This window comes from Bos indicus x Bos taurus, chromosome 12 (assembly GCF_003369695.1).
Source record: "Bos indicus x Bos taurus breed Angus x Brahman F1 hybrid chromosome 12, Bos_hybrid_MaternalHap_v2.0, whole genome shotgun sequence".
Classification (NCBI taxonomy): Eukaryota; Metazoa; Chordata; class Mammalia; order Artiodactyla; family Bovidae; genus Bos; species Bos indicus x Bos taurus.
The window spans coordinates 20,423,573-20,450,914 of NC_040087.1; the positions used below are offsets into that span (position 1 = coordinate 20,423,573).

Genomic DNA, 27,342 nt, shown 5'->3' on the forward strand with positions numbered 1-27,342 from the left:
GGGTTGTTTATGAGGATTCTGTGAGTTCATACATATAGAATGTTGAGAAGATGCCAGCCCACGCCAAATGTCATTTGTGTGTTAGCCAACAACTTCACCCCACACCCGTGGCCGCCTGCACACCCTGAGTGTGATGGGGTCAGGATCTTATTGGGACTGTCTGATGCTCTGATGACTTCTTTTCCCAAACACTCTTCCTACCCCATGTGTCTTTCTTTCCCTCATAGAAACCATTAATAATCTTCTCAAGTGAGTGTCTTCATTCCCAAATTATTCAAAGCCCTTCTTTTCCATTTATAGTGAGCATCCATTACTGTTTAGTGAATCATGTATCTCCAGTGGTGGGTGATGAGGACACCATGGAAAAGTGAAATGGGCATCGCTGGTGACTGTGGTGTCTCCTGCCACCGGTGAAGCTCCTGACCGGTGGGAAATGTCATTGGTCTGTGTTTTCACTACTTTTGCATCAGCTGCACTTCTGTTGATAGTGGTGCTCATGTTCAGTGAAACAGAAAGTAGCCAGGTGAGCAGAAAGAGCATGCAAAGAAAAGGACCAGAATCACCCATGAATTCTGCTTGTTTTTAAAGCCATCCAGGTGAATTTTCACCGGTTCAAATCAATATCTTGGTGTTTGATCACTAAGTCGCATCCAACTCTTTCAATATGGTCACACACTTAAGAAGTAACTGCATGAAAGCGAATGCGGCCTAACGGTAACTGGTCCATCCTTGAGTTCAGCCCATCACCTCAGCAACGCGCAGGTCCACTGCCAACAACACATCCCTCCTGGAAGTCACTGGGGCATCTCAAGCCAGCCTGGCCAAAGGAGAGCTCATCTTTCCCCACAAACCTGCCATTCTTCCTCTGTTTTCTATCTCAGTTAAATATCAATATCAGACAAGTTGCTTATGCCAGAAACGTCAAGGTCAACTCCTCTCCTGCTTTTCCTGCCCCCGTCCCCAGGCCCTGGACTCCCTGTGCTTCCTGAATAGCCTAAGACTATGTCTCCTCTGTATACCCACTGACTCTGCCTGCAGCTGTAAGTATCGCTGTGTAACAACAATCCCCAAACAGTGGCTTGAGTCAGCTGATCCAGACCAAGCTTAGTTGGGTGGCTCTTACCACATGTCTTTGGGTGTCCGGTCCTGGCTGATGGAGACTAGGCTCAGCTAGGCTGGGTCTGCTCCACATGGCTCTCATCCTCCCTTCTGGCTCCAGTGGGCTGGCCCAAGCGTGTTCTTCTTGTGGAAATGTCAGAGGCACAGGAAGGCAAGCCAAAACACACGCTACTGTTGTGTGTTTCCGTTGGCCAAAGCTAGCCATGTGGTCTCATTCAAAGTCAAAGGGTGGGGGAATGCACTTTAACCATTTAGTGGAAGGAAGTGTAAAGCCACATGGCAGAGAGAAAGGTGACAAGAGAGAAGAAAGAACCAGGGCCAATAATGTAATTTCCCACATCCTTGTTATCTCTTACTAGACTCATCACTCATTTTCTAACTTCTTACTTTGCCTGCAGCCAACCTCCGCTGACTTGATTCCAACATCCCTTTATTAAAACTTTCCACTGCCCCCTTATCCCAAATTGAGCTGAAGCCCTGTACAACTTGGCTCCAGTCCATTTTTCCTTCTGCATCTGTTGCCGTGTTTCAGAGTTACTCACCACCCACTTCCAAATGTGCTTGTTTTTCATACTGATCTGTGCCTTCGTAAACAGTCTTCCCTCTTCCTGCAGTGATTTCTCCCGCATTTGGGGTTATTGTGAGATGTTGTTGACCCATCAAAACCCAATTCACCTGGAGCCTCTTCCAGAAAGCCTTCTCAGAGGCCCTGTGGAGAAAAAATTGCTCCTTCCTTTGTGGTATGATAGTAAATTGAAATTGCATCATGCTCATACTTAACTCGTATCAGTTTGGGAATACATGTTCAACCAGAGAGAGAGGGAGAGCTTAAATAATTCCACCCACCATTCAACTCCATGATCGTGGGAGTACGGAGACTTCACTTTGTTGTTACATTAGTCATCCTTCGGTTCCAGAAGCCTCTTGTAGATGAAAGACACAGCCTACTGAGCAGGGGTCTAGTGTTTAAATGATGCAAGACTCTTATAACAGCCATGCTGCAAGCCTTTATTTCATTTACTAGTCAACCAAAGGAATATCTATCTGGCTGTGTGGTCTTGTTGCAAGTCAGGACCTTCTAGTTCCATCTTGGAAATTCAAGGGACCTTCAGTGGTAGATCGTCTATAGTAAATGTTTATGTCATTGTGACTTTAGAATCCTCCCGCATTGAAGATGCTCCTGTACCATATCTCCTATAGATTTATGTCAGATTGAATTTTAATCTTTTATGTTGGTGTTGCCCAGCTAAGTTATGAGGGTCTCATTTGTGGCTCATGGTTCTTTACGGCTGCTGCCTGTGGCTGTGCAGGTCATACACTCTGAGGGGGCACTAGTCATGCCAGAGTCTATAGTAATGGACTGTGTAGTAATCATGGTGCCAGCTTCCTTGTCTCCCAGTGCCTGGTACATAGCGATAGCTCAAGAAACACGTGGATGAATGAGTGAAAGAGAAAGAGGCAACAATATACTGAGCTAAATGTTCCTGAAATGGGTTTCCCAAGTGGTGCAGTGGTAAAGAATCTACCTGCCAATGCAGGAGAAGCAGGTTCAATCCCTGGGCTGGGAACATCCCCTGAAGAAATGACAACCCATTCCAGTATTCTTGCCTGGGGAATCCCATGGACAGAAGAGCCTGGTTGGCTACAGTCCATGGGGTCACAAAGAGTTGGACATGACTGAGCTCTCACACACAAATGTTCCCAAGTGAGAGATTTAAGAGTCAGGGTTCCAATGAAAATTCAGACAGGTTTTGCTCCAGGAAAATTAAGACCATGTTATCATTGGTGCCTGTGATGAAATGTACCTGTCAACCCACTTGAAATGTCTTGTTTAACTACCAAAAAATCACCTTTCATCATGTGAACCGATTGAAATGATGGTTCCTACAAGGACATCATTCTTCTCAAACGTTACTGACAGCACGATGGCCCTGTGCCTAACACCCTAGTGGACACTGCGAGGCATATATGTAGAGACAGATCTAGATGCTAGATGAATCTTGCCCTCCAAGTCACAATAGACTTAAATTTTCCTTGGTTTCCCTTGGATGGTCATACAACTTAAAAGACAGCCATTGTAAATAAGAATAGGGTTTTTATCAGGTTATCTGATAAAATATGCTGAACATTCCTTAAGTAGGGTGGCCAGCAAACTTTTCACCCCATGGGAGAAGGTTGCAAGGTAAATATCAACTTCACACTTGTTATCCGATGTTCTGCCAGAGGACATGGGGAGGGGAACTGACCCACTCGGGATGTGCGGGCTTCTGGGTGGATGTGGCCCAAGGAGGGGTCCAAAAGGCAGCATGACACGGGCAGTGATGGTCCAACTATGCCTCAGCCCACCCCAAACCACAGGCCTAGGAAGCTCTGACAGAACATGGGGTTCACCCCCTCCCCCTGGATTGTTCTTCCCTGTGTCTCCAGCAGCAAGACGATCACCTCCTGGCCACCCCACCAGCATGACAGTCCAGCAGGATGCCTCACCAGCCAGGGCTTGATGTGTCCATTAGAGGAAGTACCTGGTGAAGAAAGGGTTCCATAAATGTTAAATGAATGAGCAAAGTGATGAATAAGCCAACGAAATAAGCAAACCAAAGGAGTGCTTATAGGGAACATTTGTGGGGGAAGGCACTACAGTAACCCTAGGAAATTCTAAATGGTATAAATGGGATCTTCCCAACCCAGGTATCGAACCCATGTCTCTTATATCTCCTGCATTGGCAGGCAGGTTCTGTATTTTAGCACCACCTGGGAAGGAAATGTTGTACACCTAATGCTTAATGTACAGCTCTTCCCTAAGGGCCCTGGTATCCTTTCCAAATGCATGGAGACTTAACTGTGTCGTTCAATGGAAGATACGTTCAACCTGCTGCAGTACCACACCAAGGTCGTCCTAATACCATGCAGCTTGGGAACCAGGGTAATAGTTCTTGAGTTTGGGGCTGCTGTTGTGTATGCCCAGCTATGTCCCTTCAGTCGTGTGTCCAACTCTTTGCCACGTATGGACTGTAGCCCACCAGGCTCCTCTGTCCATGGCAGTCTCCAGGCAAGAATACTGGAGTGGGTTGCCATTCCCTCCTCCAGGGATCTTCCCGACCCAGGGATGAAACCCCAGTCTCCTATGTCTCCTGCATTGGCAGGCAGCTGGGTGCCCCAACACTCCTATTTGCACGTGAACTTGGGTTCAGGATTTCATAAGATCAAGGAGTCAGTTCAAATGGAGCTTCTGTTTCTGCCAAGACCTTGCATGTCACCGCGGGCCACCTTCATGAAGTAGTCACCATGTGTTCTCTGGGGTTTCTTTGTGTGTGTCGCTAGGTGAGTACTCCACCGAGGAGGTGCAGGACCCTTTCCTGGTCAGCATCCACATCATCGCGGACCCAGGGGAATCCCGCCCCCTGCAGGAGGCCATCGACAAGGTCTTGGCGTGGATCCACCCGGACCTCCCGCTGTTCAGGGTCTCGGAAAGGCGGGCGTGCCGCCGGCGGAGGAGGGTCCCCAAGGCGGCACAGCCGGCGCTGGCGGTGGTGCTCTTCCTGCAGGAGGAATACGGCGAGGAGCCGATCCTGCAGCTGCACCGCACGCTGCAGCGGCCGCCCTGGCGCCACCACCACACGGAGCGCGTGCCTGGCAAGTTCCTGCCCTACCTGCCCTGCAGCCAGGACTTCTTCACGCTGGCCCCGGGGACGCCGCTCTGGGCCATCCGGCCGGTGCACTACGGCAAGGAGATAGTGCGCTTCACCATCTACTGTCGCCATGACAACTACGCCGACATCCTCAAGTTCTATGAGCTGATCCTCAAGCGGAGCCCCAGCCAGAAGAAAGCGGACTTCTGCATCTTCCCCATTTTCTCCAATCTGGACATGGACATCCAGTTTTCCCTCAAGAGACTGCCCTGTGACCAGACTCCGGTCCCCACCGACTCCTCTGTGCTGGAGTTCCGGGTCAGGGACATCGGCGAGCTGGTGCCGCTCTTGCCCAACCCTTGCAGCCCCATCAGTGAGGGGCGCTGGCAGACAGAGGACCATGACGGCAACAAGATCCTTCTGCAGGTACCTGGGGGAATGTCCATCTGTCTCCCTGTGTCTGTCTCCCTTTGATGATAACAGAGAAACAAGTGAAATGGCTTTTCCTGAAACCCTAGCAAGTACCTGTTAGGAAACAAGGAGTTAAGAAAAAGGAGGGATCAGTGACCCTCTTTCTGGCTTGAAGATCAAGTCAAGTTGTCCTCTAATTAAATGGTTTTCACTTTGCTGCCAAGGTCACGTGCCTCAGGCCAGCAATAGCTGATCCCTCTCGTGTGATAAGCATCCATCCACTACATGCTTGTGGTTCCAGGGGATCTTGAATGAGCTGATATCCCAGGGAATTCGCTATTAAAGATTGTTTAGTCTACTCCCTCACAAGTAGGCGGTTTTTACCAATGAATTCTTCATTTCCACAAAGGAACTTCAGGAAAAGCCATCCGTGACAATTGTAAAATATGTTGACATTCAGTAGAGAAGATATGTTTTCTTCTTTGCTCTGGTGCCTCGCCTACTTTCCACCCTTCACCCTCCTGCTACTGGGCATTACGTTGTTAAAATTCAATGATTACTGGGAAATGCCTTCTAGGCGTTTTAAGGAGTACTGTGATGTCTTTGGGGCTTCTGGTTTCATTAAGCATGGGAAGAGGGGAGTAAACACATAGAAGGAAATGGATGCAGTAGGCTCTTCTGTTGCTTCTGTGGTTAATGTCTTGGTTCAATTACTGGACCCCTTTCTTCTCCCATCCTTCCAGCAATTATCCCAACTCTTTAGAAGTCATTAAGTTACACTCTTAAATTCAAAATTGAGCATATAGATTTAAGAATGTCCTATATATGCCCTACCTGATACATGCTTTCAAGACCCAGGCTTTCTAGAATTATTAATAACAGGTAAATCAGTTCCAGGCATATACAATTTTGTCTTTCTGAAATGCCTCTGCCTTTGGCATCTCGGTTTTCACAAATGGCTACCTGAGAGGAGAAAGCTGATAGCAAATTAGGCAACGTTGTCTTGAAAGGTGTTGGCTGATTGTATTTACTTGAATCACAGGTAAAGTTTCATGGTTTCTGTTGGTTTTAGTGTTAAACATCAGAAGTATAATCCACATATTGCAAAATGAAGTGAGAATTTGGCACATGTCAGATACCTGGTTCAAACTATAGCTAGGCCACATTGCTCAAGTCAAAAAAGTCACCTTGAAATATTTACGATTTAAAGGAAATAGGTAATTTTCAGATTTCTCTTTGAATTATGCAAATACGATATAATATTGCTTTATTATTCACTGAACTAAACCCTATTTGTTTTAATTTTTATTTTATATTGGAGTATAGTTGATTTACAATGTTGTGTTCATTTCAGGTATACAGCAGTGTTTCAGTTATACGTATATCTATTCTTTTTCAGATTCTTTTTTCATGAGGTTATTATGGAATATTAAGTGGAGTTCCTCGTGCTATACAACAAGTCCTTGTTGATTGTCTATTTTATATATAGTTTATATATATGTTAATCCCAACCTTCTAGTTTATCCTCTGCCCTCCACCTTTTCCCCCTTTGATAACCATAAGTTTGTTTTTGAAGTCTGTACATCTGCTTCTGTTTTGTAAATAAGTTTATTTCTATAATTTTTTAGATTCCACATATAAGTGATATTATATTTGTCTTTGGCTTACTTCACTTAGAATGTTAATCTCTAGGTCCATCCATATTGCTGCAAGTGGCATTATTTTAATCTTTTTTATGGCTGAGTGATATTCCATTGTATATATGTACCATATCTTCTTTATCCATTTATTTGTCAGTTGGACACTTAGGTTGCTTCCATGTCTAGGCTATTGTAAGGAGTGCTGCAGTGAACACTGGGGTATATGCATTCTTTTTGAATTATGGTTTTCTCCAGATATATGCCTAGGAATAGGATTGCTGGATCACATGGTATTTCTGTTTGTTTTTTTAAGGAACCTCAAAGCGGTTCTCCATAGTGGTTGTACCAATTTACATTCCTACCAAGAGTGTAAGAGAGTTCCTTTTTCTCCACACCCTCTCCAGCATTTATTGTTTGTAGATTTTTTCATGCTGGCCATTCTGACCAGTGTGAAGTGATACTTCATTGTAGTTTTGATTTGCATTTCTCTAATAATTAGTGAAAAGGTCTGCCTAGTCAAGGCTATTGTTTTTCCAGTAGTCATGTATGGATGTGAGAGAAAGCTGTGAAGAAAGCTGAACACTGAAGAATTGATGCTTTTGAACTGTGGTGTTGGAGAAGACTCTTGAGAGTCCCTTGGACTGCAAGGAGATCCAACCAGTCCATTCTAAAGGAGATCAGTCCTGGGTGTTTGGAAGGAATGATGCTAAAGCTGAAACTCCAGTACTTTGGCCACCTCATGCGAAGAGTTGACTCATTGGAAAAGACTGATGCTGGGAGGGATTGGGGGCAGGAGGAGAAGGGGACGACAGAGGATGAGATGGCTGGATGGCATCACCGACTCCATGGACGTGAGTTTGAATGAACTCTGGGAGTTGGTGATGGACAGGGAGGCCTGGCGTGCTGTGATTCATGAGGTCGCAAAGAGTCGGACACAACTGAGCGACTGAACTGAACTGAACATCTTTTCATGGGTTTTTGTTTTGTTTTGTTTTGGCTATCTCTATGTTGTCTTTGGAGAAACATCTGTTTAGATCTTGTGCCTATTTTTTGATTGGGTTTGTGTTTTTGATACTGAACTACATGAGCTGTTTGTATATTTTAGAGATTAATCATTTGTTGGTTGCACCATTTGCAAATAGTTTCTCCCATTCTTTGGGTTGTCTTTTTGTTTTGTTTATGGTTTCCTTTGCTGTGCAAAAGCTTTTAAGTTTAATTAGGTCCCATTTGTTTATTTTTGTTTTTATTTTCATTTCTGTAGGCTATGAATAGAAGATCTTGCTGTGATTTATGTCAAAGCGTATTCTGCCTATGTTTTTTCTAAGGGTTTTATAGAATCTGGTCTTACATTTAGGTCTTTAGTCCATTTTGAGACTTTTTTTGTGTATGGTGCTAGTGTTCTAGTTTTATTCTTTTACATGTGGCTGGCTGTTCTCCCAGCACCACTTGTTGAAGATTGTCTTTTCTCCGCTGTATGTTCTTGACTTCTTTGTCACGATTAATTGACCAAAGGTGCAGGGGTTTAATTCTGGGCTTTCTGTTCTGTTCCATTGATCTATAAGTCTGTCTTTGTACTCGACCATACTGTCCGTAGCTTGGTAGTATAGGCTGAAGTCAGGGAGCCTGATTCCTCCAGCCCTGGTTTTCTTTCTTAAGATTACTTTGGCTCCTCGGGGTCTTGTGTTTCCATACAAATTTTAAGATTTTATTATTCTAGAGCTGCAAAAAACTGCCTTTGGTAATTTGATAGGCATTGAATCTGTAGACCACCTTGGGCAGTATAGTCATTTTGACAATATTTATTCTTCCAGTGTAAGAATACGGTATAGCTTTCTATCTGTCTGTGTCATCTTCTATTTCTTTGATCAGCATCTTATAGGTTCTGGAGTACAGGTCTTTTGCCTCTGTAGGTAGGTTTATTCCTGGGTGTTTTATTCTTTTTGATGTTCAATGGTAAATCGGGATTGTTTCCTTAATTTCTCTTCCTGATCTATTGTTGTTGGTGTATAGGAATGCAAGAGATTTCTGTGTGTTAACTTTGTATCCAACAACTCTACCAAATTCATGTATGAGCTCTAGTAGTTTTCTGGTAGCATTTCTAAGATATTCTGTGTGTAGTATCATGTCATCTGCAAACAGTGACAGTTTAACTACTTTTTTCCAATTTGGATTCCTTTTATTTCTTTTTCTTCTCTGACTGCCAAAACTACGTTGAATAAAAGTGGTGAGAGTGGACATCCATGTCTTGTTCCTGAACTTAGAGGAAATGCTTTCAGTTTTTCATGTTTGAGTATGATGTTAGCTGTGGGTTTGTCATATTTTGTCTTTATTATGTTGAGATAGTTTTCCTCTATGCCCACTTTCTGGAGAGGTTTTAACATAAATGGGTGTTGAATTTTGTCAGGAGCTTTTTCTGCTCCTGCATCCTGTTGAGATGATCATATGTTTTTATTCTTCAGTCTGTTAATGTGGTGTATCATTCTGATTTGTGAATATTGAAAACTCCTTACATCCCTGGGATAAATCCCAGTTTTTCATGGTGTGTTACCCTTTTAATATATTGTTGGATTCATTTTGCTAGTTATCTTGTTGATTTTTGTGTCCATGTTCATTGGTAATATTGGCTTATAATTTTCTTTTTTGTGGTATCTGTGTTTGGTTTTGGTATCAGAGTGATGGTGGCCTCACAGCATAAGTCTGGGAGTGTTCCTTCCTTTGCAATTTTTCAGAATAGGATGGATGTTAAGTCTTCACTAAATGTTTGAAAGAATCTGCCTGTGAAGCCATCTGGTCCTGGACTTTTATATTCTGGGAGTTTTTCCATCACAGTTTCAATTTCAGTACTTATGGTTGATGTGTTCATATTTTTTATTTTTTCCTGTTCAGTTTCAGGAAATTTGCTAAGAATTTGTCCACTTACTCTAGGTTGTCTATTTTATTGGCATATAGTTGCTTATACTAGTCTTTTATGATCCTTTGTATTTCTGTACCTGTTTTATAATCTCTCTTGAAATGTGAGAAAAGTTTTCTTCTGTATTTGAAGACTGCCAATTCTTTATGCAAAACATAATGCATTTGCATAAGTAAAAATTAATGAAAGGACTTTGTTTATACTAAAAGTCCAAAATGAATGTGATTTTTTCTGAGGGAATTTTTCCTTTTTGTGTTATCTAGAATACTTTTTTTCCCCCCTCAATCCCTGTAATAATATAAATGAAAGAATAAAGTAAGAAAGCTTGGCCTGAAACCCACTCGAAGGAACCATTGAAAGAATATTTCAAAGAAAAGTCACAGATTTAAATAGCTATACAATCTGTATGGGTACAGGCTTTTGAATTTAGAGCATCCAAGTATGAAAAGAGTAAGAGAAAAAGATTTGTATCGTGGGGGTTTCAGGAATTTGGGCTTTTGTCCAAAATGGCAGTATGTTAAAGAGTTAAATTAATGTGGGAAGAAATGAATAATGGTCCCCTCTCACAGTTCTTGATTATGGCTGTTTGAATAGGTTACTGTTACTGCATCACTGTAGAAAGACGCTCTCTGCTCTAGCTTGATACACCTGCCCACCTGTGTGTGTGTGTGTGTGTGTGTGTGTGTGTGTGTGTTAGTCGCTCCATTGTGCCCAAATCTTTGTGACTTCAATGGACTATAGCCCATCAGGCTCCTCTATACATGGAATTCTTCAGACAAGAATAATGAAGTGCATTGCCATTCCCTTCTCCAGGGGGTCTTCCCAACCCAGGGATCAAACCCAGGTCTCCCACATTGCAAGCAGATTCTTTACTGTCTAAGCCACCAGGGAAGTCAGTCCAACTCTTTTAAGTTCCTTTTAAAAGTAAAAATTTATATGCTTCAATCTTTAGCAAATTAAGATGTTTTGGTTGTGGGAGGAGGGACGCAGTGGAAACAGCACCTTTTTTTCCCACATTCTCCTTAGCAGTGTGGTTCCCGAGTTTCATTTTCAACATACATGCTTTTGTTCACTTGAGTGCGGTTATACACTGAAGACGATCTTGGCTGGGTAGTTTTTAGTTGCTTTCTTAAAATATAGGTTGCATTTATTTCTTCATCCTGCCCCATTGACTCGACAGTCCATATTTCAGAGACCTCCTTCAGTGTTTAATTCCTCTGAAGGAGAAAAGCTGAGAGGTTTGTTTCTGGGACCTACTCAACCTCTTTTAAGAATTTGGAATTATTTTTTGTAAAATTCACTCTTTTATCTTTTTATAGTTTCTTTACACCGTTGCATTAGTTTCTGCTGAACAGCAAAATGAATCAGTTATTCATCTACATATATCCACTTTGCTTTTGGATTTCCTTTTCACTTAGGTCACCACAGAGCATTGAGTGGGCTTCCCAGGTGGTGCTAGTGGTAAAGAACATGCCTGTCAATGCAGGAGACAAAAGAGACATGGGTTCAACCCCTGGGTTGGGAAGATCCCATGGAGGAGGGCATGGCAACCCACTCCAGTATCCTTGCCTGGAAAATCCCATGGACTGAGGAACCTGGTGGGCTACAGTCCATGGGGTCCCAAAGAGTCGGACACGACCAAAGCGACTTAGCACACACGCAGAGCGTTGAGTTCCCTGTCCTATACAGTAGGCTCTCATTAGTTATCTATTTTATATATAGTGGTGTATATATGTCAATCCCAATCTCCCAATTCATTCCATCCCCTCCCTCACCCTGGTAACCTGTAAGTTTGTTTTCTGCATTTCTGACTGTTTCTGGTTTGCAGATAAGTTCACCTGTACCGTTTTTCTAGATTCCACATATTAGCAATATTATATGATATTTGACTTTCTCTTTCTGCCTTTCCTCTGTATGACAATAGGTCCATCTAGGAAGTGAGTCCCAGAAGATCTTGCTGCAATTCCTATCAAAGAATGTCTCTGTTTTCCTCAAAGAGTTTTGTATTTAGGTCTTACTTTAGGTCTTTAATCCATTTTGTGTTATTTTTTGTGTGTGTATAGTGTTAGGAAGTGTTCTAATTTCATTCCTTTACATGTAGCTGCCTAGTTTTCTCAGTGCCACTTGTTGAAGAGACTGTCTTTTCTCCATTGTATATTCTTGCCTTCTTTGTCACAGATTAGGTGGCCACAGGTGTGTGGGTTTATCCCTGGACTTTCTGCCCTGTTCCATTGATCTGTATTTCTGTTTTTGTGCCAGGAACAAACTGTCTTCGTTACGGTAGCTTTGTAGTATAGTCTGAAGTCAGGGAGCCTGATTCCTCTAGCTCTGTTCTTCTTTCTCAAGATTGCTTTGATTAGTTGGAGACTTGTGTTTTTGTACAAATTGTGAAATTTTTTGTTCTAATTCTGTGAAAAATACCACTGGTAATTTGACAGGGATTGCACTGAATCTGTAGATTGCTTTGGATATTATAGTCATTTTCACAATATTGATTCTTCCAATCCAAGGATATGGTATATCTTTGATTTCTTTCCAGATAGTTTTCTGACTTCGTCTTTTACCTCCTTCAGTCAGTTCAGTTCAGTTGCTCAGTTGTGTCTTTTTGCCAGACCATGGACTGCAGCACGCCAGGCTTCCCTTCCATCACCAACTCCCAGAGCTTGCTCAAACTCATGCCCAAACTCAAACTCAACTTTTTTTTTTGAGTCGGTGATGCCATCCAACCATCTCATCCTCTGTAATCCCTTTCTCCTCCTACCTTCAATCTTTCCCAGCATCAGGGTCTTTTCCAATGAGTCATTTCTTCACATCAGGTGACCAAAGTATTGGGAGTTTCAGCTTCAGCCTCAGTCCGTCCAATGACTATTCCAGTTAATATTCAGGACTGATTTCCTTTAGGATTGACTGGTTTGATCTCCTTGAAGTCCAAGGGACTCTCAAGAGTCTTCCCTATTAACACAGTTCAAAAGCATCAATTTTTTCCAATACCACAGTTCAAAAGCATTGATTCCTCAGTGCTCAGCTTTCTTTATAGTCCAGCATTCACATCCACACATGATTACTGGAAAAACCATAGCTTTGATTAGATGGACCTTTGTTGGCAAAGTACTATCTCTGCTTTTGAATATGCTATCTAGGTTGGTCATAACTTTCCTTCCAAGGAGTAAGAGTCTTTTAATTTCATGGCTGCAGTCACCATCTGCAGTGATTTGGGAGCCCAAAAAAATAAAGTCTGACACTGTTTCCACTGTTTCCCCATCTATTTCCCATGAAGTGGTGGGACTGGATGCCATGATCTTCGTTTTCTGAATGTTGAGCTTTAAGCCAACTTTTTCACTCTCCACTTTCACTTTCATCAAGAGGCTTTTGAGTTCCTCTTCACTTTCTGCCATGTAGTAAATGGGATTGTTTCCTTAATATGTCTTTCTGATCTTTGGTTGCTAGTATATAGAAATGCAAGACATTTCTATGTATTAATTTTGTATCCCACAACTTTACTAAATTCATTGATGAACTCTAGTAATTTTCTGATGGCAACTTTAGGATTTTCTATTTATAGTATCATGTCATCTGCAAACAGTGACAGTTTTACTTATCCTTTTACAATTTGGATTCCTTTTGTTTCTTTTTCTTCTCTAATAGCCCTGACGAGGACTTCAAAAACTATGTTGAATAAAAGTGGCAAGAGTGGACATCCTGATTTTATAGAAAATGCTTTCCACTTTCACCATGGAGTATGATGTTAGCTGTAGATATGAAGTATATGACCTTTATTATGTTGAGGCAGGTTCCCTCTTATCCCACTTTTTAGAGAGTTTTTATCGTAAGTGGGTATTGAACTTTGTCATAAAGCCTTTTTTGCATCTATTGAGATGATCATATGGTTTTTGTTCTTCAGTTTGTTGATGTGTATCACACTGATTGATTTGAATATACTGAAGAGTCCTTGAATATCTGGAATAAATCCCACTTGATCAGGGTGTACAATCCTTTTAATTTGTTGTTAGATTTGGTTTGCCAGTATTTTGTTGAGGATTTTAGTGTCTGATTAGATGGAAAGAAAGCCTTCCACCTCCTGAAGCTCACCTCTCCTTTCTTGGCATTGCCTGACTCAGGGGGGACAGGCAGAAAGGTAGGTGGGTGGGGAGTTGCCAGCCTCTGAAGTTGCCCAAGATATCTCTCTCTAAAATATATCTCAGAAATTTGCATTAATGCTTGCTGATCGAAACTACAGCTTTCTGGAGCCAAGACCTGTGTTACACACACTAGAACATGGTACTTTGAACATAGTAGGTTCTCTTTATACATTTTCCTTACTTTTTCTTGAAGAATCATATAAATGATATATACAAGGAAAAGTGCAAATCATATATCCATGCTCAGTGAATTTTCACAAATTAAACCTTTGCCTGAGCAACACCCAGATGAAGAAACAAAGCATAGAAACAGAAGAGGAGGCTTCTCTTTCCCTGCTCGTGGGACCCCCTTCCCTGAAATGAACATATTGATTACTCCAGATTGCACAAAGGGGTGGGGGCATACGTGATCAAAAAGGGGGGAATATGGCCACGTTATCTGGGGCTTTTGTCTTTATAAGGAGATCCCACATCATTTTTTTGAAAAGACTGAGGTTGATTGATAAATACAGGCCACACCAGAAGATTAATAAAGATAATTAAATATTAATAATTAAATACCAAAGAAACTTGAAATGGAGGAGAAATTTGGATAATGTTAGGCAAGTAAGGTAAACCATCTGTGAGATCCAAGATTTATGTCATTCCCTACTTGAGAACTTTGCCATGGAATCTATAGCCACTAGCCACACGTGGCCATTTAAATTTAACATTGAAGTTAAAATAAAAAAATTTAGTTCCGCAGTCTCACTCATTTCAAGTACTCAGTAGCCCCATGGGGCTGGTGGCTACCATGTTGGGCCGCACACATACAGAACACTGCCATCGTTGCAGAAAGTTCTGTTGCACAGCATTCTTCCAGAAATAGGATCCCAATTTGATTTTGAGTTCCCCAGCAGCAAAACCAGAATGCAACATCATCACTGATGCAATTTAGAGTCCACGAGGGAGAAATAGGTTGCACTTCAGATTGCTGACTCTGAGTCCTGGGAGCAGCATTGCCCACGCCTTCTCACGTCCATCCAGGCGTCGGTACCCTGCCTTCAACTGTGCGTCTAGAACGACTGCACGGAGGCCTCCCAAGGCTTCCTTACATGGCACCTGCAGGGCGGGCAGGGTGCCCAGTCAGCGTAGTGCAACAAAGACACCCCGCAGAGGGAGGCTGGGCAAAACCAGGTGGTCCCACCTGCAACTCCTGGGGACTTAACCCCAAAGGGAGGGATACACCTTCAGTCTTCCCAAAGTTGTTTCTCACAGCCAAGTTTTTGGTAGATTTTAAGTGACAGTGAATTTGGCTTGTTTATTCCCGGCCCAGTCCCTGGAGTACACCTGTTCCCATGTAGCTGGTAAAGGATGGAGTCGTTTGTCCTGTGACTCACCTGAGCTGGGTTGTGTGTTGACATCTTCTTGAGATGCTCTGAGGAGCCTGCAAAGGACACAGGTCTGAATAGTAGCCTACCACCTCCCTTAGAGGTCTACCATGGGAGTGCCATGGGCTGGTCCACACCTTAAGAAGCAGTTTGGGGTCCGTCCAGACACATAGAGGCACAGTTGAGGACTCAAAGGTCGGTTTCACCAAGAGAATGTGGCTGCAGTTTTAGGCTGGACGATGTGGAAAGTAGATCACTCCATGTCTTTGGAGAGGCAAGGGAATTTAACAGTGGTGTCTAAGTCCTTTGGAGGACTTCTTCCATAGATGGTCACTGGCTGTTCTTTGCATTCTCAGAAGGCAGAGGAGAGAACTGGCTTAAACAGAAGGTTTTGTGTATGCTAAGTCACTTCAGTCGTGTCTGACTCTGTGCGACCCCATGGACTGTAGCCCACCAGTCTCCTCTGTCCACGGGATTCTCCAGGCAAGGATACTGGAGTGGGTTGCCATTCCCTCCTCCAGGGGATCCTCCCAACCCAGGGATTGAACCTGCATCTCTTATGTCTCCTGCATTGGTAGGCAGGTTCTTTACCACTGAGCCACCAAGATTTAAGTAACATTTGAGTGAGTGAGTGAAAGTTGCTCAGTCGTGTCCGACTCTTTGCGATCCCATAGTCGCCTGCCAGGCTTCTCTGTCCATGGAATTGTCCAGGCAAGAATACTGTAGTGGGTTGCCATTTCTTCCTCCAGGGGATCTTCCCAACCCCGGGGATCAAACCTAGGTTTCCTGTATTGCAGGCAGATTCTTTACCAGCTGAGCTACCAGGAAGTAACGTTTAAAAGGCAAGAAATCCTGGCAAGCAGAATTGTTACCTTTTGAAAGAGCAGCCAGGTTCAGTCTTGGGGATTGTCTTCACTGGAGAGCTTTTAAGATCTCATCCATGCCAGTTCATTTATCTGTCGTCTTCACGCAGCGAGGAGATTGTCTAAACAATCAGTCCCTAAATACTGGGGTCATCATTGCCATGAGGACAGGGAGATGGGTGCTGATGAGGATGCAAATGGGAGACTAAGTGGCCTCCAGAGACTTTCTAAAAAAATTTTTTTGACTGTAGTAAATACACATAATAATACACACAACAGTGAAGTTGACTGTCTGAATCCTTTTTAAATGTAAATGTATGTAGGGTGTTACTGCACCCAGCCGTCACCACTGCCCATCTGCAGAGCTCTTCTCATCCTGCAGAGCTGAAGCTCTGTCCTAGTTACACAGTAACCCTGCATCCCCACCTCCCTCCGGCTCCTGCCAACTACCGTTCTACTTCCTGTCTCTATGTGCTTGACTGCTCTAGGAATCTCATACAAGTGGGATCGTACTGTGTTTTGTCTTTTCATGACGGACTTATTTCACTTCGCATAATGTCCTTAAGGTTCATCCAAGTTGTAGCCTGTGTCAGATTCCCTTCCTTTTTAAATCTGAATACTATTCTGTCGTGAACATGCCACATTTCGTGTATCCATTCATCTGCTGATGGACACGTGAAATGCATCCACCTTTGGACTATTGTGAATAATGCTGCTGTGAACGTGTGTGTGCAAATATCTCTTTGGGTCCCTGCTTTTACTTCTTTGGGGCTTATACCCCGATGTGCAATTGCTGAGTCACATGGTGAGTCTGTGTTTAATTTTTAGAGGAAAGTAGCTTTCATATTCTTTTCTGTAGTGGCTGCACCATTTTACGTTTCCACCAGCAACACATGAGGGTGAGACTTGTTTTTTAAGAAAGTAGAGAGGGACTTCTCTGGCGGTCCAGTGGTTAAGACTTCGCCTTCCAATGCAGGGGGTGTGGGTTCGATCCCTGGTCTGGGAGCTAAAAGCCCATGCTGCCTTGTAACCCAAAAAGCAAAACATAAAATGGAAGCAATATTGTAACAAAATACAATGAAGACTTAAAAAAATGGTCCACGTTAAAAAAGAAATCTTAAAAAAAAAGCAGAGAAAGACTTTGCTCTTTGTGGAGTACAGTGGTTACTTCAGTTGTGTCCAACTCTTTGCGAGCCCGCCAGGCTCCTCTGTCCATGGGATTCTCCAGGCAAGAATACTGGAGTGGGTTGCCATGCCCTCCAAAGCTTCCCATGGCCCTGACAGCCTTTCCAGATGTTCACCAAGGCCCTTTTGTCAGCTGCTCATCTCTCAGGCTTTATCTCTCACTTCTTACTCCCTCTCTGCCTTCCCTGTCGGCCTGCTTTCTCTTCCTCAGATGCAACAAACTCTTTGCTGCCTCAGGACCTTTGCACCTCCCGCCTGGGATGGTCTCCTCCAAGATCACCACACGGTGGGTTCCTTCTCATGATTCAGGTTTCAGAGAGTCTTTCCCTGCCCGCCCCACCCACACAGCCTCCTGACCAGTCACCTTACCTCCACCCTCGCTTGCCCACTGGACAGTGAGAAGGTCCCTGTAGAGCATAAGCCAGATCAGGTGACTCCTGTGCTTGGAACCGCTGCCTGTCCCCTCCCTCATGGAGCCGGTTTCCTCCCAGTGGCCCTTCCTGCTCTGCTCCCCTCCCCTCACTCTGCCCCAGCCACCCTGCTGTCACTCTTGACCCTTCGGAACACCCTGTGTCAGTTCTGTCCTTCTTCCTGGACCCCCACTGCCCAGCTGGCCACGTGGCTGTTCCCTCTCCCCCACCCCCCGAATCAGGGCTCTGCTCCATGTCCCTGCCAGCGAGAGCTTCCCTGGCCATGATGTTGAAGAGCATCTCTCTCTCCCATTCTCACACACGTGCCCCTGCCCTGCCAGCCTTTCCCCGTAGCGCCGTCCCCCGTAACAGATGTGCAGTGATCCAACAGAGGCTTGTCTATCTCTCCCACCAGAACCTGGGCACCCGGAGGCAGGGACTTTCCCTGTTTTGCCCACTGCGGGCTCCCTAGTGTCTCTGACAGTGCCCGGCACACATTGGACACTCACTGTTGAATGAATGAACAAAGAAAAGGAGACAGAAGGGGAGAAAGATGGGAACTTGGGGCTGTTCTGGGCAGGCCCCCTGGAGGCAGCCTGAGCAGGGGAGAACCCTGGCTGGTGGTTAGAAACAGGGAGGGGAGTGACCAGGACCCAGAGGGGAGACCGGGCCAGGAGGCACCCATGGTGTCTGCTGGAGAGCGGGCCTCCAGCACTGAATGCAGGGTAGGGGGCAAAGGGAATGTGTGGATGGCCCCCTACCCCTCTAACCCTGACATCGGGTGAGAACAGTGGCCATGCCAATAGAAGCCCCTCTTCCCTAGAGCCCCTCCGCTCCCAGGGGAGGTGGAAGAGTAAGGTGTGGGCTCAGCCTGCATCTCTGGGAGGGCCAGACAACACAGGTGACGAAACACTGTCCACCCTACAGACCGGGCGCCTCTGCCTCCAGCTGCCAGAGACGGACACAGACCACCTCCAGTTGGTCAGCTTCTTGCCTGGGGAGGCGCAGGGAAGAGTTTCCCCAAGAGATATTGGGTTGGCCGAAAAGTTCACTCAAGCTTTTGTACATTTTTATGGAAAACCCAAATTTGTTTGGCCAACCCAATAATACTGGTGTGATGGTGAATATCAATTGGTTGCTTGGGAGTTGCCATGCCGTGGGCTTAGTACATTCTAATACCTTCCTTACTGCACCCTCCCAGCGTGTCTACCAGCGGGGGGACCACTCACACCCCTGCCCTGCAGACACACCCCAGACATTTAGGTCAGTACCTGCCATGCCCAGAATCACCAACAGCAGGGGAGACTGGGAGCTCACTTGGGGACTCAGGAGCCTACACTGGCTGTCTTACTCCCTGTTCTTTTCCAAGGAACCCAGATGGGACCTGGGCACTGCATCTGTCAGCACCCCTCCAGCTTCAGCAACCCTGAAAATCACAGATTCCCTGGGTCCCCCCTCCAGAAACTCAGATCCAGGAGGTGTCGGGAGAAGGGCCTGAGATCCTGCATTTCTAAGCAGCTCCTGGGTACTGAGGACCATAGCACCCTCTCTACATGGTCCCTCGCTCAGGATATTCTCCGCAGGACTGCCCAGTTGTCACTGCATGTTTGATTAGCACTGCCTGGGGCACATTCCTTCTAAAAAAGGTATTTTAACTGTACTTCATAGCAGGCTCAGGACAGACCATCAAGAGTACAAGTCATAATATTGTGGTGATCACTCACAATAGAATTACATGTATTGAATCGTTGTACACCTGAATACCTAATACAAAGCTGTGTGTCAGTTATAAAACGGATCGTATCCTGTTCCTAGCCCCAGGCTTGAAGTGCAATGCACAGCGACTACGCAGTACGTGTTAGCTTGTCCCTCCTCCCCCTTGGTCTCTGGGCAGGCCTGCAGTGACCCAAGGAGCAGAGCATCCACATATGGAGCAGGGAGGGGTGTGAATGAATGGGAGGCCACTGGGCTCGGTACACTTGGTCAGGGTTTCTGGCTCACAGTCCAGACTCTAAAGAAGATTGCTGTTTCCAGCCAACCACGTTGCCTGCACTGGGTTAGTTTATCGCTGCACATTGCCCAGGTGGCTGAAAGTCATCCCCAGAATATCATTTCCCAGAGTATCTCCCAAGTTTGATATTCCTGCAGAATGTATATGTGACATTGGAGCTCTTTCAGGCCTGGAAGTAAGAGTAATTTTCTTTCAGGTTTAAAAAAAAAAAAAAGAAGAAGTGAACTGGGCTTATAGGCTTTTGCAGGACTTGGAATCAGATCTTTGAGGGAGAGGAAGGAAAGTGAGGGATTCTAAGCAGTGTTTTCTGCTCTCAGTCCTTAGAGCAGCTTTCCCTGGTGGCCTGCCTGCCTCACTTGGCTTATTTAGTTTGGCCTGTCCACGGCTCTGCTTCCAAAGGGGTTTGGTTTGGCGGTGGACCTGGAAGAAAGGGCTGCTGATTCTGCCCATGGCAGGTGGCTCCCCGTAGGTAGGGCCGATCCACTGTAAGCCACAGTGTGCCTCTGACTAATTAACTGCAGGGAAGGGACAGTCCAGCGCCAAGGCTGGGAGCTGCTCAAGTCGGCAGACACTGTCTCCACTCAGTCAGATGTGGGACTGGAGATGGACCAAGATGAACAAGAGTCCCATGCTCCAAGTTCACGGCTGGTCCAGACCACCCCATGGAGTGTGACACGTGCGAGCTGTGGTATGGGAAAGTGGGGTGCCGTGGGTTTGCTCCAGGGGAGCATCTCCTTCCAGGGCGGGGAAAACAGGAAGACCATAGCAGAAGGCTTCTGGGAGCCAGCAGTTAGGAGTTGGGGGCGGGGGGGGGGGTCTCAATCCCACCGATCTAGACTAGATCCTGTTGGGACAGTGCTTAGGGTTTGGCTGAACCTTCAAACAGGGGGCTGAAAGGCCTGCTTTAATTTTCCCTCTATGTTAATGTATTCTTTGTTAGCGCCCAATTAAGTATCCTTTTTATTGAAGTATAGTTGATAACGCAATATTATATAAGTCACAGGTATACGATACAGTGATTCACAATTTTAAAGGTTATACTCCATTAATACTTATTATAAACTATTGGCTGTATTTCTCGTGGTATATAATACATCTTGTAGCCCGTTTTATACTTAGCAGTTTGTACCTCTGAACTCCCTGCCCCATACGGCCCCTCCCTACTTCCCTCTCCCCCTTGGTAACCACCAGCTCTCTGTATCTGTGAGTCTGCTGCTTTTTTGTTATATTCTCTAGTTTGTTTTTTAGATTCCACAGGTAAGTGACATCACACAGTGTTTATATTCCTCTGTCTGCCTTCTTTCACTTAGCAGAATGCCCTCCAACTCCATCCATGTTGCTGCAAATGGCAAATTTTCATTCTTTTTATGACTGATTAGTATTCCATTGTGTATATGTACTACATCTTCTTTATCCATTCATCTGTTGTTGGACACTTCCATTGCTTTTATATCTTGAAAATTGTGACTTTTGCTGCTATGGACATTGGGGGTGCGTATCTTTTTGAATTGGGGGGATGCATATCTTTTTGAATTAGTGTCTTTGTTTTTTTTTTTTTTTTCAAACATAGACCCAGGAGTGGAACTGCTGGGTCACGTGGTAGTTCTGTTTTTAGTTTTTCAGTCTAATATTTTCATTTAAAATTTTTTATTATATTTTTTAAAGATTTTTTTGATGTGGACCATTTTTAACGTCTTTAATGAATTTGTTACAAAGGTCCATCTAGTCAAGGCTATGATTTTTCCTGTGGTCACATATGGATGTGAGAGTTGGACTGTGAAGAAGGCTGAGCACTGAAGAATTGATGTTTTTGAACTGTGGTGTTGGAGAAGACTCTTGAGAGTCCCTTGGACTGCAAGGAGATCCAACCAGTCCATTCTGAAGGAGATCAGCCCTAGGATTTCTTTGGAAGGAATGATGCTAAAGCTGAAACTCCACTACTTTGGCCACCTCATGCAAAGAGTTGACTTATTGGAAAAGACTCTGATGCTGGGAGGGATTCGGGGCAGGAGGAGAAGGGGACGACAGAGGATGAGATGGCTGGATGGCATCACTGACTCGATGGACGTGAGTCTGAGTGAACTCCGGGAGTTGGTGAAGGACAGGGAGGCCTGGCGTGCTGCGATTCATGGGGTCGCAAAGAGTTGGACATGACTGAGCGACTGAACTGAACTGAATGAATTTGTTACAATATTGTTTCTGTTCTATGTTTTGGTTTTCTGGTTGTGAGGCATGTCAGATCCTAGCTCCCTGACCAGGGGTCAAACCCATACACCCTGCATTGAAAGGCAAAGTCTTAACCAGTGGACTACCAGGGAAGTCTCTATTATATTTTTATTAGAAAATAATCAAACCACATTACCCAAAATATTTTGGGGAATTAGAGATTTTTAAAAAAAAAAGTTACTACCACCATAACAGAGCACTATGGTATATTTTCTGCCAGGTTTTTTTGGTCATGTAAACTGTATATGTTATGCCAGCTTTCTGACAAATATGAAGGGAAATATACACTTACACATACAAAGGGAAACTCTGTATTTCTCACTTGTCCCCAAGAAAGATAGGAAAAGAACCTCTTGCTAAAGGGCTTCAGACCTTTGGGTTAGACTGTCCCACCACCAGCCTTCCAAACACCCAGATGGAAGGTCAAACATTGTTTAGACTTTAAGGCACTTTCCACTGGATTCTTGGCTTCATGCTGGGAGAATGAGCCCTGGGATCCTCTGGAATTTTATACTCAAAGAATTTGTGTCTCCCTTTTTGTACTCAGATATAGGGTCCCACGAGTCAGGATTTTGTCACCTCAAAGGAGTCACCTTCTTCTGGGCGTAGTCTGGAAGGGTGTATGTGTGAGGATCCACTCAGTATGCGTGAGTACGGCTGTCACAGCGTCTGCCCAGAGCAGGTGCCCAGTAAACACCTGCTTCTGGGGAAAAAAATAAAACCCGTGTGTCAAGCACAACTGGCCTCAGAGTTTTAGAACCACTTACCAGGCCACATGAGAGGGGAGGGGGACCCACTGTCGCCCCGGCTGCAGTCCGTGGCAGCGGGGAGATCTGCAGCCCCTCAGACGGGAACCTGCCCTCTCCCACTGAGTGACCTCTAGCTATGACCTCTCTCTCCCTCTCTGCTATCTGGACCAAGGGTAGGGGGCGGTAAACAGTGGGCCTTGAAGGGAGGCAGGAAGGAATAAAGGAAGGACCAAAGGGCCTCAGTCATGGGAGGCAGAGCCTGGACAGCCTCCAGGCCAGGCCTGCAGGGCACTCTGTCCATCTGCTGCTGAAAGCTGTGTGCCACCAAGCTGCCGCTGCTCCCAGGAGACCAGCTGGGACTCTAGATCAAGCAGAGAGCACTTTCTCTGTGTGCACGGGAAGGAAACGGCTGGGTTTGACCATCCTGCCCTGCCCGAAGGGGCCTGAATAGTTTCCTGCCCCTGGACCTGACTGCGTCCCTGAGATGCCTGTTCGCTGAGTCCTTGCCTGGACAAACACGAGGATGTGCACCCTGGCGCACAGTTACCATAGTCACCAAGTGACGGCACCACATCTCCACGGTGTCGCACAGAGGGGATGGCCCTTGGTCACGTCAGCCTTTTCTAATGGACTTCAGACCCAGTGACCTATAACTAGGGGAGATGTGGTTAAAACAGGAGTAAATTTCACCTGGACACACAGACCTCTCCAGTCCACCTTGAGGTGGAAGCAAGTCAACGGTATCCCTCATTTCACAGCTACTTATTGAGAATATTATATAATGCTATTTTCCTCCAATACTTCTTACTGTTTATATATGGCATTTGTAAATTATATACTGACTTCTAAAATATCTTAAGTATATATGTATACACACACACACACACTGTCTTGTCAGTTATTAGTTGACTGTGTCTATGTGCATGCATGCATGCTCAGTTGCTTCGGTGGTTTCCGATTCTGTGCGACCCCATGGACTGTAGCCCGCCAGGCTCCTCTCTCCATGGGATTCTCCAGGCAGGAATACTGGAGTGGGTTGCCATGCCCTCCTCCAGGGGATCTTCCCAACCCAGGAATCAAACTCTCATCTCCTGCATTGCAGGCAGACTCTTTACTGCTGAGCCACCAGGGAAGCCTGACTATATATATGCAAGGGTTTATTTCTGGGCTGTCAAGTGCATCCCACTTGTCTATGCGTGTATTTTTATGCCAGTACCGTACTATTTTGATTACTATAGCTTTATAATACAGCTTGAAATCAAGAAACGTGATGTCCCCAGATGTGTTATTCTTTCTCAGGATTGCTTTGGGTATTCTGGGCCTTTTGTGGTCCCATATAGATGTTAGAATGGTTTCTTCTATTTCTGTGGGGGAAAAAAATGCCATTGGGATCTTAATAGGGATTGGATTGAATCTATACATGTCTTTGAGTTATGAATAGTTTTAACAATAATAGTTTTTCTAATCCATGAACATATAGGATACCTTTCCATTCATTTGTGCCTTGAATCTTCAGTTTCTTTTATCAGTGTCTTGCAGTTTTCAGTGCAGAGAACTTACACTTCTTCAGTTAAATTTATTACTGAGTATTGTATCATTTTTGATTCTATTGTGAATGAAATCATTTTATTTCCTATTCAGATAAATTACTAGTAGTTTATAGAAAAACTACTGATTTTTATATGTTAATTTTTAATCTTGCAACTTTTCTGAATTCATTGGTTAGCTCTAACAGTTTTTTTGGTGAAGTTTTCACAACTTTTTATATATTTGCAAATAGAGATCGTTTTACTTCTTCCTTTCCAGTGTTGATGCCTTTTATCTTTTTCTTGCCTGATTGTTCTAAGAGTCCATGCTGTGTGGAATAGGAGTGGTGAGAGTGGGCACCATGGTCTTGTTTCCAATCTTAGAGGAAAAGTTTTCAACCTTTCACCAATGAGTATGACATTAGCTGTGGCATGTTATATGAGGCCTTTAGTATCATGAGGTATGTTCCCTCTGTATCTAATTTGTTAAGAATTTTTAACATGAATAGATGTTGAATTTTGTCAAATGCTTTTTCTGCATCTATTGAGATTATCATTTGATTTTTTTTCTTTCATTCTATTAATGTGATATATCATATTGATTGACTTGCATGTATTAAACCATCCTTGTATTGTGGGACAGTCTTACTTGATCATTGTGAATGATCCTTTTAATATACTACTGAATTTGGTTTGCTACTGTTTTATTGAGATGTCTACATCAATATTCATTAAGGATATGGCTTGTAGTTTCCTTGTGTCTTTTTCTGGCTTTGGTGTCAGGGTAATACTGTCCTTATAAAATGAATTTAAGAGTGTTCCCTTTTCACTTTTTTTGGAAGAGGTTGAGAAGGATTTAATTCTTCTTTAAATGTTTGTTAAAATACATCAGTGAAGCCATCTGATTCTGGGGTTTTCTTTGTTGGGAGATTTTTGATTACTGAGTTAATCTGCCTCCCAGTAATTAGTCTGTTCAGATTTTCTATTTCTTTATGATTCATTCTTGATAGGTTGTATGTTTCTAACAATTTTTCCATTTCTTCTAAACTGTATGGTTTGTTGGCACTTACTTTTTTATAGCATCTTCTTATAATCCTTTGTATTTCTGTGATATTAGTTATAATGTCTCCTCTTTCATTTATAACTTTTAAATTTGGGTTCTCTATTTTTTCCTTGGTTTGTTTAGCTAAAGTTTTGTTTATATTGTCAAAGAACCAACACTTAATTTGGTTACCGCTTTCTGTTGTTTTCCTGTTCTCTATTTCTGTTCTGATCTTTATTACTACCTTCCTTTGGCTAAACTGGGGTTAGTCTTTTTTCTAATTCTTTGAGGCATAGATTTAGGTTGTTTATTTGACATGTTTCTTGTTGTTTATGTAGGTGTTTTTTTTATCGTTATGAACTTTCCTCTTACAACTGCTTTTTCTGTATCCCATAAGTTTTAATATGTTGTTTTCATTTTCATTCACCTAAAGGTACTTTTCAGTTTCTTCTTTATTATTTGACCCACTGATTTTTCAGAAGAGTGTTGTTTAATTTCTATGTGTTTGTGGTTTTTCCAGTTTTCCTCCTGTCACTGATTTCTAACTTCATGCCATTGTGGTCGGAGAAGATACTAGGTATGATTTCAGTTTTCTTGAATTTGCTAAGACTTATTTTAACATACAGTCGTTATCTTAGATAATGTTCCATGTGCCTTTAAGAAGAATGTGTGCTCTGCTGTTGTTGCTTAGAGTGTCCCGTACATGTCTGTTAGGTCTGCTTAGTTATCGTGGTGTTCAAACTTGCTGTTTACTTGTTGATTCTCTGTCTGAATGATCTATCCATTGTTGAGAGTGTTTTACCAAAAAATTCAACTATTATTTATTGTTTATTTCTTCTTTTGCCATGTTAGTTTTGCTTTACATATTTATGTGCTCCAATACTGGGAGCAGAAATTTTGAAACTGCTGTGTCTTTTAGAAGGGTTGACTTCTTTGTTATTAGATAATGACCTGCCTTGTATTTTCTTTTAAAGTTCTATTTTGTCTAATATAAACATCCTGGTTTTTTGTGTGTTTTTTTTGGTTACCATTTGCTTTAAATATCTTTATCCTTTTCTGAAAGTCTGTATCCAGTTTTAAAGCTCAAGTCAGTCTCTAGTAGGTGGTATCTAGTAGTATCATTGGACCTTGTGTTTTTTTTAAATCCATTCAACCATTCTTTGTCTTTTGACCAGAGAGTGCAATCCATTTATGCTTAGAGTAATTATTGATACTTAAGCACTTAATAGTGTCGTTTTGTTCATTGTTTTCTGGCTGATTTTTAGATCCATTGTTCCTTCTTATTCTGCAGTCTTTTTTGTGTTTTGATATTTTTTGGTATCAGCATGCCTTCTTTATCATATTCCTTTGTGTAATTACTACAAGTTTTTCCCTTGTGGCTACCATGAGGCTTATATAAACTATCTTATAATTAACACCCTATTTTAAACTGATACCAAGTTAACTTTAATAGCATTCCTAAAATTTTGCACTTTTACTTCTCTCCTGACATTTTAGGTTTTGATGTTACACATTACATATTTTTATCTTGTGTATCTCATAACAGATCATTGTAGTCATAATTTTTACTCACATTTTTTAACTTTTAAATTAGAGGTGTAAATGAATTACACACCACCATTACCATATTACTGAGTTTGCCTATATATTCACCATTACCAGTGAATTCCACACTACCTTCTTATGCTTTAATAATGTTAAATGGCATCCTTTCACTTCCACTCAAATAACTGCCTTTAGCCTTTCTTGTAAAGTGGGGTTAGTGGTTGATTTTCCTTATACAAGCATTTGTTAGTTTGGCAAAGTCTTTCTCTCTCCTTCATTTTGAAGGGAAGTTGTGCTGGGTACAGCATTACTGGTTGACACTTTCTTTCAATATTTTGAATATATCATCCCATTTTCTCCTCGCCTTAGAACTTTTCTGTTGAGGCCCTCATCCCTCAGGTAGCGGTGTGGTCCACCCAGCTACACGATGGAGCCGGGGTCCAGTGTGCAGAGCCCTTCCTCCTGGGACATGGGGTGTGGCTGGAATGGTGGCTGCCCCCTTGCCCGTCACACACCGCATGTTTTTGGGGAAGCTGGTGCTAAACCATTCGTAGACAACGTGCTTC

General features: G+C 43.5%; 1 protein-coding gene across 1 annotated transcript in view; it reads left to right on the top strand.

The window, feature by feature from the left end:
* FAM124A (family with sequence similarity 124 member A) overlaps positions 1 to 27,342 on the top strand; it is a 120,783-nt gene that overhangs the window by 35,715 nt on the left and 57,726 nt on the right. Inside the window, exon 3 of the mRNA XM_027557311.1 lies at positions 4,441 to 5,174. Within this exon, the coding sequence (XP_027413112.1) occupies positions 4,441 to 5,174 (734 nt within the window). The remainder of the gene's footprint in view (positions 1 to 4,440; positions 5,175 to 27,342) is intronic.